General features: G+C 40.7%; 1 protein-coding gene across 1 annotated transcript; it reads left to right on the forward strand.

Annotated features, from left to right (window-relative positions):
• Window positions 1–1,820: 1,820 nt before the first annotated feature.
• On the forward strand, window positions 1,821–4,233 carry LOC137355343 (bone morphogenetic protein 10-like). Its single transcript, XM_068020336.1, has 2 exons — window positions 1,821–2,362; window positions 2,873–4,233. The coding sequence occupies exons 1-2, from the start codon at window positions 2,020–2,022 to the stop codon at window positions 3,820–3,822; spliced, it is 1,293 nt and encodes a 430-aa protein (XP_067876437.1). The 5' UTR covers window positions 1,821–2,019; the 3' UTR covers window positions 3,823–4,233.
• The last annotated feature ends 8,781 nt before the right edge of the window (window positions 4,234–13,014 follow it).

Raw genomic sequence — 13,014 nt, forward strand, 5'->3', positions numbered from 1 at the left:
CAGACGTTCCAATTATTACAAGGTTAAAGCATGCATTCCTTTAACAAAAGCTAATATATCAACCATGGTCGCATTCACAAGATTTTAAGGACCATGTGCTTGCTACATTCTAAATGCATTTAGAAAATTGTCTTATCTACTTAAGGGTTATAACAAATATTCCAGCCTATTTTATGTTGGTAAAAAGGGATTTCAAGATGATTAAAGCAAAAGGCATGTCTGTCCCCAAGCTCCAGTATGTATCAGAACATTCATTATAGCCATATAAAGGCTTCAGTTATGCAAGCCTTAAATTAAACCCTAATTAACGATGACTTGCAATGTATTTTGTTAAATAGCTGAAAGTGTTTCAGTTTGTGGAGAAACACTGTAAACACATTGTACTATTATTGCTCAAAGTAATTGTTATCTGTAAAATACATGTCATAGTGTTGCGTGCTGTCATTACATCAGTGCTTTAGAACGTTTCTGCATTCTTGGCACATGGATTGGATCTTCACATATTTCATTTATCTTCATGAACACAACAAGTGTAACTCCTGATGCACTCACGCTTTCACAACTGAAACTTGTAAGAGTGGATCGTTCTCTATAAATATGCAAAAACTGCAAGTTCAAATGAGTTGTTTCTTTTCGCTAAATTTTAGCACAAATGTTTGTACGGAAGTTGTTATTGTATCAGCCTCTCACACAGTATGTAGGTAATGGAATGTGTAATCTGAGCCTGGGGGATATGAGGGGTGTAATACTTTTTCAGGGTGAAATTGGACTTGGCGGGGACAATAAAACAAGCAAAACGGCTTCGACTGTGCATTATATGCCCGACCAATATGTAGTTCTATTGAAGCCAACTGAATATTAGGCAGGGTGTATAACAGGCGATACTACCAATTTCGCTCCAACATCACCCCAACCCCCATGTCCACCTCCCGGAATTGGTATGACATCCCTCACCTACAATCTAATGGAGGCATGAACGCATTGAAGTTAAAAGAATGGAAACCTGCGTTAAATTAGCACACAGAGGAATATTGGATGAATGTGCTGGCTGTTGGCAGATAATGGAATCTAACATGTCTGTTTGGCTATTTTTACACAATCTTAAAAATTCTCATTCAGATACGTTTTATTTTTGCCATTTTGGAATTCTTTAGATACATGCTATCAATACACCCAGATCAATTCATTCATTAATGGTTGTAATTCATTAGCAAGTCTGTTAAATATTACTTGCCAGCTTCTCCAAATGTTAAACTTAACCATGGAAGGCAGCACTGCTTCCACTTTCCCTGTCTTTTAATAAATTCAATGATAAACTGTGAGCGGGTTGTCACTCTACTTAAACCAATGGTGGGAAAACACTTTTGACACAAAGCAGACGGGATCCTGCGCAGGCCGTCAAAAATTGTATTAGTTAACTGATAATTTGAAAATAAGGTTAAGACTGTAATTAAATCCTCCTTAACGGGGGTGGGGGGGGGGGGGTCCTATTCAGCCAAATGAAACAGCAGTCGGACCATTGAATACTGGTTGGCTTGACACTTGCTTACTCAAGAACTGTTTTTAAAACACACGGCGAACCCGAAAAGTAATTTGCGGTCTAGAAGGCTGTGATCTGTTGAAAGAAACTTTCTTGTGAAGTTTGTGGAGAATTGGCAGCAATTTGGTGGAAATAATTAGACCCTGACCCCGGAGCGCAGAACATAACTGGCTGTGGTATACATTGTCCTTCCCATTAGCCCAATGCGTTCATCAACTGTTTACAGAATCTTCATTAACTAAGAGGGTTGCAAGATAAGGGGAACTCAAGCAGGGCATCAATGGCCAAGATAAGACTCTGCATCTGTGCAATGATATTGGTAGAAGGAGTTCTGCAGTAGCACAGAGCACAAGGCGCAAGCCAGGAACAACCAATTTATTGCAGAAGTCGCATTTGCTTTCATTGTTCCTTGGAGGTGCACTGCGCCAATACAATTAATATATTGCAAGAGTCTGCCTAGAATCCCAGAACCAGACGCAATGCTCTGTGCTACCTGGTTCGCAGTGGTGTCTTCTCTAAGTTTCCTGTTGCAAGTTGCAACGTGCAAACCGCTTAACGGTTGGGGCCAGTCAACGGATGAAGAGGGAGTCCAAAATGACGACAATGAAGAGGTCCCAGATGAAGACGCTGGGTTCGACTTCAACGCGTTTTTGGAAAGCATGAAGGACGAGTTCTTGCGGAGCTTAAACTTGTCAGATATCCCTTTGCAAGATGCAGCCAAAGTGGAGCCGCCGCAGTTCATGATCGACCTGTACAACAAGTTTGCCACCGACAGGTCATCCATGCCGTCTTCAAACATCGTAAGAAGCTTTAGAAGCGAAGGTAAATACATATCCCAAGTCTAGAGAAGCATCTGCGAATCTTGTACCGAGAGACTAAAGAAGTGTAACAATACTCCCGGCCTGTAATAATCCGCTTTAATGGATATTAGTACTGAGATGTGCAGACAACTGCTTCACAATTATAACTGCAGCAAACGCGAAATATTTATTCGGCTAAGCACTGATGTAAAGATGCCACCAAGTATGAAACTATTTGAAGTAAACTAATGTGTAGAATTTTTGATGATGCCATTGGCTTCGACCAATGACCTATTTTTGACAGCTCTTACTCAAATACAAGAGCTTTGGCGAAGCCAACTGCATTATTTATCAGTATATATCTCAATCTATGAATTTATAGACGTGAAATAGTAAAAGTATAAGATTGGATATGCGGTTTATATAACGCTCTGATGATTTTGAGGGTTTCGATGTAACTTTTAGATCGGGGGTGTAGTTTTAAGTCTTGGATACTCCACTTCTTTTTTTGAAACAGTTGCTATTTTCCTAGATACCACATCCATTTTCCCAGTGGGCGAAAACGAAGTGAGGAGGCACACCCTGGTCTTTAACATCTCCATCCCTCGTCACGAAGAGATCACCATGGCTGAGTTGAGACTGTACACCTTCGTTGCGAGAGACAGGAGAATGTATGAAGGTGTGAACAGGATTGTCACGGTTTACGATATGGAGGAGGCAGACAGGAGCTTGCAAGAGGGGTCCACCCAAGCCGAGCTGTCACTGCTCGTCTCCAAACAGATCAATGGCAAGGACAGCGGCTGGGAAGCCTTTGATGTGACCGATGCCATCAAGCGTTGGTTCAAATCCGGCCGCGCCACTCATCGGCTGGAAATTCACATCCAGAACGCCGAGGAAGGCGCGCCCGAGCTGCTGGATCTGGAGCTGGAGCCGGGCTCGGAAAACAAAAACGTGCCCTTGCTGGTAGTGTTCTCGGATGACCGGGGTCATGGCAAGAGGGAATCCGGGGATGAGATGAAGGAGATGATGGTGCATGAGCAGGAGATGGTGCTGGAGGAGCTGGCGGAGAGGTCCTCCTCTCCTGGGCACGCTGAGGAGCTGATCAGAGCGCAGACCATGCTCTCCTATGACTCCTCATCCAGAACGCGCAGAAACGCCAAAGGCAATTACTGCAAGCGGTCCCCTCTCCACGTGGACTTCGCCGAGATCGGCTGGAATTCCTGGATAATCGCCCCCAAGAGTTACGAGGCGTACGAGTGCAAGGGGGTGTGCTATTTCCCCCTGACTGACCATGTCACCCCCACCAAACACGCCATTATCCAGACACTGGTGAACCGCTCCAACCCCAAGAAAGCCTCCAAGGCGTGTTGCGTGCCGACCAAGCTCGATCCCATCTCCGTGCTGTACAAGGACGATGCCGGGGTCATCACGTACAAGTACAAGTACGAGGGTATGGTAGTAGCCGAGTGTGGCTGCAGATAGGGGGAAGTGGCCGCTGCAACCCGTGCAGCCGACTCTGTCTCGCACACTTGTAAATCTGTACATTTGGGATGCAAATTTATATATTTGTTTATTTAATGACAACATATGTACAGCTGACCAATATAAATCGTTCAACCTTACGCTGGCTAAGGGTAGAAGATCTCATGGAGAAGGTTTCACTGTAAATACATACAAGCTATAGAGTACTGCGCGGGAAGGTTTATTGTGCTGTGTCGAATGCGCATTTGCTCCTGAGCTCACTTTGGGTCTGTTTTAACTTCACAGTCGAACAATAAAATGTTAAGTATTGCATTTCGATGCCCCCCCTCATCTCTATGTCAAGGATGGTCTGAAAGCGGTACAGCGAAAGGGATTGGTTTATTTATATTCATCTGTGAATCTCTGATATCCCTGAGAACGTGCTGAGTGACAAAAGGTCGCAATCCTAAGCGCAAGTCTTATCCTACAACATACCACTCTCATTCCCCCCCCCCCCCCACTCTGCTGTGTCGTATGCTTAACAGATAACACATGCCTGTACAGTCACTTCCTGCAAGCGAATAAATACTTTATCAAAAAACCAGATAGATAAACTGCTTTTTTCCAGTACATGCTCGCTATTAGCAAAAAGTCAAGAGGTCAGAACACAACAGGACAACGAAATCTTGGGCAAGGGCGGCTTGTTTCTGGGATCTTTACCCCGCCTGAGTTTATTAGCACCATCTCGTGTTGCAAAAGTTTGCAAATGTATTAGAATTAGGCGGGAAAACTATTTATAACTGCGTGTAAAGGATATTTCTAATTCTTCTCACAAGTGGAATCGATTGATTGGGATGTAGACAGCACTGTGGCAAGTTGTTCAATAATTAATTCCTATTATAGACAGTAATATCGAAAAGCGTGGATAAATATTGCCAAATGAATTAGGAACAATGTGCCCAATATAAACTTTAATTACAATCAAGTTTCTGGTGCAAATAATCAGCCCTGTGCTATGACCTACATGATTTTAATCCTGTAGCAAACCTAGACATATCGACACAAAATACGGAATAAACACATCGAATAGGGAAAAATATACTTCCAAAGGCATTTATTTACCAGGGTTCAGAGTTCCATAATAGTCACCGATTTTAACATTTGACAAACTATGTTTTAACCTGCAAATGAGTTCTTTAAAGACCCGCGTGCACAACTAAAATATCAAATGAGTACCTGCTTGACTGGACTTAAATTAATTTAACTTGAGGATCCGCCAATGTGCTGTTAACCTGCGCATCAAATGGAAGCACGCTTCAGAGTGCGCCCTGCACTTTATTTGTGAGCAATGTGAACAATCATATGGGGGGGGGGGAGAGCCAGTAGGGGTTTATCCAGAATGTTACACGTGATCTTGCTGTTTTCCAGCATCTATGAAGATTGTGCCCTTACATTGAGATACTGTCCACAGACGCTTTACATCCAATGAAGTACTTTTTGAAATGTAAGGAAATGTAGCAGCCATATTGCGCACAGGAAGATCCCACAACAGCAATGAGATTATGAGTAGATCATCTGGTTTAGCTATGTTGGATGAGCGATACATACTGGCCAGGACACTGGATAGAACTCAAACTGGCTCTTTTTGAAGCCTTCTTCACATAGTGGCTTGGGACCTTTTATATCCACCTGAAAGGACAGACAGGGCCTTGGTTTAACATTTCATCAGAAAGATGGCACCTCCGACAGTGCAGCACCCCCGAGGTGTTGCATCTACGTGTCAGTCTGGACTGTGTGCTTAAGTCTCTGGAGTGGGGCTTGAACCCACAATCTTCTGATTCATGGGGGTCAGTGCTACGACTGAGTCTTTGAATAGTGATACAAATTGTCGATGTTTTTGTCAATTTCTAGGCTTGATTCAGTTTCTTGCTTACCTAGTTAATATTGTAATGTTAAAGGTAGCTTCAGTACTGTAGTATGGAATATTTAGAACACATGTACCCTGATATTAATCACAGTAAAAGCTTGCTTGCGGCAGACAGTGTTGTAAGACATCCCTCCACCGCCACCCTCCCTACACCTCCCCCCCCACCCCCTCCCCACAGCCCTACCCACAGCCCTACCCCTGCCCAGCAACAGTAAAGTATTTTTTGATTGATTGCTGGAAAATAACTTGACAGTTTGTTCCTTACCCACTGTAGCTAAATAGATAGAACAGTTACATAAATAAATCCCTATGTATTATGGGGTTCAAATTGGTTTATACCCATGTCATCCATTTCAATAGAATTGCAATTTTTGTAGCGAATTCCAACAAATATGCAATTTTTTAAAACTCTTTTGCATCTCTTCTTTACTTTTATATGTCAAGGATGGTCTGAAAGCGGTACAGTGAAAGGGATTGGTGTCACTGGCAAACCCAGCATTAATTGCCCTTGAGAAGATGGTGGTGGCAACTGTTTGGCTTGCTAGGCCATTTCAGCTGGCAGTTAAGAGTCCAGAACCTTGCTGTGGATGTGGAGGCACATATACCCTGGGTCAGTTAAGGAAAGCAGATTTCCTTCCCTCAAGGACATTAGTGAACCATTTAGATATTTCCTGACAATCCAGTAGTTTCATGGTCACCATTACTGACGCTAGCATTTTAGTACAGGTTTTATTTATTTCATTGAATTTAAATTCCCCATCTGCCATGGTGGGATTTGAAATCATATACTCAAGATCATTAGTCCAGTCCTTTGGGCTACGCGTCCAGTCACATAACCACTTTGCTACTGTACCTTACGGAACATTGCTACAACACAAGTTAGTGATACGAAAAGCTTCTATTTTATTTAATGTTTAAATCAAGACTTTTATTCAGAACATCCTTCTAAACTTGAGTAATGGTGCAGCTGTTCCAAAATTCACTCCATTGTTTTGAATTCTGAGTGCAAATAAAAAATAAACACTGCTAGCATAACTATTTAGATTGCATTATGAACTACAAGACCTGCTCAAAGTCATTTCTGTCCCAATCATTTTCGAATCATTGGCGATTACCAATTAGAATTGGTGCTTGCTTCCTTCTGTATTTCCCAACAATAGGCATGCTAGGTTAGCTAGTATACACAACTTTTGTTTTTAAAAATTATTTCAGTAAACTTAGGATTCATATTGTATCTTGATTTTTTTTATAAATGCAAATTACCATAAATATCTTGCTCATAGCTTTGCTGGGGCTACTTTCTGTACTAATTTTCAATCAATGGGTAAGTGCAGAACAGATTGGGCTTACAAACAGCAAGTCCTGGCATATCCTATGAATGATCAATCTTGTTGTGAATCACTTTTGTAAAAATCCCATGTGTTTTGGGCAATTTGGTGAGTCACTTGAGCTACGAATAAAGGCTTCATGATCCCCAGCCTGAGGTTTCTCACATAGACACAGGCATCTGACAGAAAACATTGCCACAGCCATCTCAAACACAAAACCGCTGTTGTATAGGTATGTTTTATCACTTTCTTGAATCTTTCTAACCCAAGTTGCTGTTATGTTACCAACCTCATTTACAGTAGCAAGTACTCAACTTAATGAAGAGCCAAGATGATGGTTAAAAGGATTTTCAAAACATATTTGGAGAATTCAAGGTCAGCCATGTGGCCTTGTCCAATCTACACCTTCTCCTTTGTTATCTCTTGCCCCACCCCCACCTCACTTGCTTATAACCTGTGACATTTTTAATATTTGTCAGTTCCGAAGAAGGGTCACTGACCTGAAACGTTAACTCTGCTTCTCTTTCCACAGATGCTGCCAGACCTGCTGAGTGGTTCCAGCATTTCTTGTTTTTATTTGGAGAATTCCCATTGGTTTGTTTATTATTTTGATTAGTAAGTTTTGCTGGTTGTTGATGCTTAATTCAGTTCCTTAAAAAACGATGTTTAAAACATTTAACTTATTTCTTAAGCTTCTTTTTCCCTAACATTCATTTGGAAAATGGGGAAAATTTTAGATAGACTCAAATTTTATCAGCTGAATATTAGTTGTACAGGCTAATTTTCAGTCAATTGCAAAACACAATATTGAGATGCAATTATGTTAACAGTTAATGTACTCTAAACATGTGAATATCCATGAGAGGGTGTACTAGATTTTTCAGTCCAGGGGGATCCCCAACAGATCAGTTGTGGGAGCAAGGTTCACATCCACCTGACCCTGAGTGATGACCCTAGAAGACCTTCTAGGGTCAAATTCATTTACTTCTTTTCCTCAGAGGGCTGGGTGGTCTTCCCACTATGCTGGATTTCCCACCTTGGGTGCAGCGAGGGATATTGGTGCATCACTTGTTGCAATGCAGCACAGCTGGCAAGCCCTGGATCTGCAGCAACAAAATCAATTGTTTTAAAATAGTGTGTATTGTCGGGTGCAACCCATTGAATGAAGCAGGGTGGTCCTTTAATTTTTTTTTTATGGCCCCTCTCTGTCATCTTATCAACTCTGGCCTCCTATGTTCATGAGTACATTTGACAGTGTAATGACTACCACTTGTCTCTTTGGGATTGAGTCAACAGCATGCCTGGTGATGGTAGATTCAGATGATGTAAATCCAACTTCACAGAATTGGTGACTTGTTACATGAGCTAAGCAGGCCGCCATGGGTTATTGATGATCAATTAGCCATACGGGATCATTACTGGGACCTGGAGGGTAGATTGTTCCCACTCAACTCCAAAATAACACTGCACACCAATGATGCAACTGATATGGTGATTCTAGGATGCCAACCAGTGCAAAATTTACCAATGCTTTGTGCTGATTAGCTGAGTGGCATTAATTGGTTAAACCCCAAGAGTATTGCTACATACAGTTGGAAATCCCAAAGACCTGGTCCTTGCTGACTTTTTCCCATGTTCTCACAGCTTAGGTAAGGGGATGCATCCCCACAGCATGTACACACTGTATCTTGCCAAAAAACCTACTTACATGAATTTCTTAGTAGTTTCCTTTGGAGATCCGTAAAGATGTCTATGGATATTTGTGAGTGTCTGACATCCAATGACCATAAAAACTAGATTTATTAGAGGCACAACAGCACAAGAATAAATAAACAACATTTATATAATTAGCTTCAGGTTCTTTTTATGTTGTTTAATTTTGACTTTCTAGAATTGCTTCTTAATTTCCTGGAACAATGTATGGATCAAGAGTGTAAGAGAGAGAGAGAAATGTTTTTGCATACATGAAATCTGTATATTTCACCTAAATTTACTGTGTTACATGGGAAATTAAAAATAGCCAGTCCCCAGAAATACAGCAATTAAAAAAATCCTAGAAATTTCAAAAATAAATCCTGAAAAATAGAAAAAATACAAGAAATTAAAGGGCACCAGAAAAGTCTTCTGAAAACACTAAATCCATTTCAGCAATAGAATAATAAGAAATGCAATTAGGACTCCCACTCCAATGACTGAAACAATGGGGCAGCATTGAAGTGCCTCCTATTCCAATATGCTGTGAGCCTAGACTTCTGCACAGGAACCAAAATAATAAGTGCAAAGGATTACATTCATTTCTGCAGCATTGCACATATGCATGATTTTTGGTTGCCTCTTTGCAGCTTTTCCCACCTAAGACAGAGGAGGCTAGAATTCCTTCCGAATACTGCTTGGTCTTTGGGCAAGGTTTTGGTTGGCAGGGATGGAAGGTGGATTGGGAACTTGTTATGCTGTATCTCTGCAAATTTTTATGTCAGTCCAATTTTCTAGTATCACTTCCGCTGGACATTGATAGCACCTGCCCAAATATGAGAGGATGTATTTCAGTGAGGTTTTAATGATGCGGTGACCTCATATGTCTGTTCAACTTCTTTGCATTACCATCATATCTAGTGTTGCTGGGCACTACATTAAAGACAGAAGCAAATTTATTGAGTCACTGTATAAAAGTCCTATAAAATTCTTTTATCTGAACTGTATTCTTTAGTTTCTTTCTCACTGTTAACAATTTACCATCTACCTTTTTCCCCTGCTGTGGCACTTCCATTTTCCCCCTCCCCCATTCCCAAGGACGCAGAATGAGTATTTTATTGACAATAAACCCTGTATTGTGCTTATTGTAGATAAAAGAACAAAGCCATGGGAGCTCTTAAGAACCCATCCACTAGAACCCCACTACAAGTTGTTCCTACTTCAAACTGACTCATGAACAGTGTTGGTGCAGGCTGTGCTTCATAAGGAAGCCATCAATGAGTTATGCCACATGCTGCAACCTCACTTACAGCATTCACCATAGATAATGCACTGCCAGAACCTGCGAAGTTCACCACCACCCAAACTTCTATGTTACAGGGTCATTCCGCGCTATCTCGGAGGTATCAATCAGCTGTGCACAAATGTATTAAGCAAGCCACAGCTGCACTGTTTCCTTCAGCAAGCCAGTCTATCATATTGCCCATAGACTGGCCATTCCTGGCAGGACAGGGCTCTGCAATTTTACTGACTGGAAGGATTCCCCAAACTACAAGGAGTCATAGATTGCATTCACATATGCTCCAGTCATCAATCCCATCATGTACATTAACAGGTATGGATTCCACTCACTCAATGTTAAGGTAAGTTGTGACCGGCAGCACTGCACAATGCAAATACATGTTCACTTTCCCAGTAGCTACCATGACACCTTTATTTTAAGGCAGTGTAGAAAGAAAGACTTGCATTTATATAGCGCTTTGCAGGACCACTGGATGTCTCAAAAGTGTTTTACAGCCAATGAAGTTTTTTTTGAAGTATAGTCACTATTGTAATGCTGTGCCAGCACTCTTTCAACTAGAAAGCCAAGTGTTTAATTGGATTCTAGGAGCTCAAGGTCATTGCACGGTTACATCCATGTGCTTTCCCAGGATACGAAGAGAACTGCCATAACAAGAACGACCACTAGAGTCATTATACAACACACTATTGAATTGGTCTGGGATGCTCTGCGGTATAATCTGGATAGCGTCTCAAAGACTGTGGTGGTGTGCTGTATGCTGCACAACTTTGCCAAACCAAGTAGCCATTTCATTGTGCCTCCAGAGGAGGAAGGATCTAAACGGCAGCAGGGGATGAGGTAGACAATGAGGAGTAGTGCAAGAAATAAACAATGTTTTCACACAATGAGTTTTGTGTCAGTGTGTAGTGGTTTCAGTTTCACACAAATGCTAAAATTTGTGCAGTGCAATTTGAATTTCAAGACCCAAGCTGACACTGAAAGGAAGTGGGGTGAAAGAAACTTAATCCTCGAAGGATTGTCCCTCTACTTCGCTCTGGATTCTGGTGGAGTTACACTGTGACTGCAGCATTGGTGGAAAGCTGCAGTTATTGTGTGAACACATCCTAATGCTACAATTTCTAAAAGCAGAAGACACTACAATTACCATGTATCATACACTGTGATCATTTCTAAATAAGGAAACATTCCTAAAGAGCAATAGGAGACCCTTGGTAATTCTGATGAAATGTTACGTAAATTTCCCTTTCTGATGTTGAATGACTTGCTGTATATTTCCAGAATTTTCTCTATTATTTTCAAACTTACAGTATTCTCATTTTGGTTTTAATTCTCCATATCGTGCTGAGTTTTGAATTCACAATTTTTTTCTTGTGAACCTTTGTTCTTTATTTGAGAAGCACCACGCTCTATTTATAATCTGCAATGTTCAGTCCAGGACTACATTGAGCCCCACCTGCTCCTTTGTCTGCTCCTGTGTCATGTTACAGAGTATCCGCTTTACATGCTGTCATTGCCTTTTCATTCCATTTACTCTAGTGTCTGTGTTTTAATTCCCCCCGGTATCAATCAACACCTGCATTGGGTATCAAACCTGTACCTGATACCATATTTAGCAGTTTGTTAAATACGCTGGAGTCTTTTCCTGCTCAACCAGTGGACCAAAGAGTCAAACAGTTGTAAATTTCTCACAGAAGGATGTAGATCACATCCTGTATTTAGTTTCTATCCTAACTCTTTGATCACAGCTTACGCAACTATGCAGCATCTCATTAAGATTTCTGCTACATTCACTGCTGTTGGACCTATTGACTCCTTGCAGATACGATTAATTTCCTCTCATTTAACTCTTATGCCATTTTTATTATCTTCACTGCAGACAAATAAGTAAATTAATTATCACAACTTTTTAAAATGTCCAGTACAGATATACAAGTTCACTAAACAGAACAAAGGTAGAACCTCCAGAATTTAAGAATGAATGGAAGTATTGTATCCAAAAAATTCAAGCATTGTGTTGCTATGGAATACACATCAATGAAGTCAAATTGACGTCGATAAATTGTTGCTAACCTAGATTCAAGAACTTTCTTTGTTGATAATCAAGTTTGTGTCATGGCCCTCAGACACTTCTATTTTGGTAGTGAAAGATGAAAGATTACATTATTTCCTACCCATAATTATGTTGTAACATCCTCACAGTGTTACTGCCTTGTACATTTTGAATTGTGATTACACTTATATTTACAGTATATTTAACATAAGGTACAAAAGTAACATTTCATCATAGAAAGCATGCTTAACTATGGAGCTTGGCCACACTTTATATCTACAAAATGTATGTGGGTATGATGTACTTTACCTGATACCTGGTCACATTGATGAGATTCACATGGACAGGTAGATGCACCTTCTGCGGGGAAACACTGTACTTTTAATGACAATTATAAAGAATTGAATAGTTTACGAAATGAATGAGGACACTGAACTGGTTCCATTGGATGCAAATTGTGTATCAGTACATTTGACTGTAATTGTGTGGAAATATTCACTAATCCATATTCCTATATGGATACTGGCTCATTTCCAATCTCAGCAAACTTTGACCAAACTTGGCTTTCTTTTCCGAAGTTTTTCTTTTATTTTTTCCTACTCCCATTGTCAGTCAGCGTGGGTGTGTCACTCATCCCTCAAGCTGAATTCTGCCACTTTTCATGCACTCATTCACAATTTGCTGATCATTCTTTTTTATTAGTTTAGTTTGGTTCATTGGAGCCCTTTAAAGAGATAAACCTTACTAGGAGAACAGAACAGCCCTTTACCAAGTCAAATTACCTGCTCTTGGCTCCTTCCTTATGAGAAACTATATAAAACAATCTGATAATAAGATGCACCTCAGCAGATTACTTACTTTTAATCCAAATGTACCATTATGGAGTGGTCTACTGCTTGTAAAAAATCTGTCA

This window comes from Heterodontus francisci, chromosome 42, assembly GCF_036365525.1.
Source record: "Heterodontus francisci isolate sHetFra1 chromosome 42, sHetFra1.hap1, whole genome shotgun sequence".
Lineage (NCBI taxonomy): Eukaryota > Metazoa > Chordata > Chondrichthyes > Heterodontiformes > Heterodontidae > Heterodontus > Heterodontus francisci.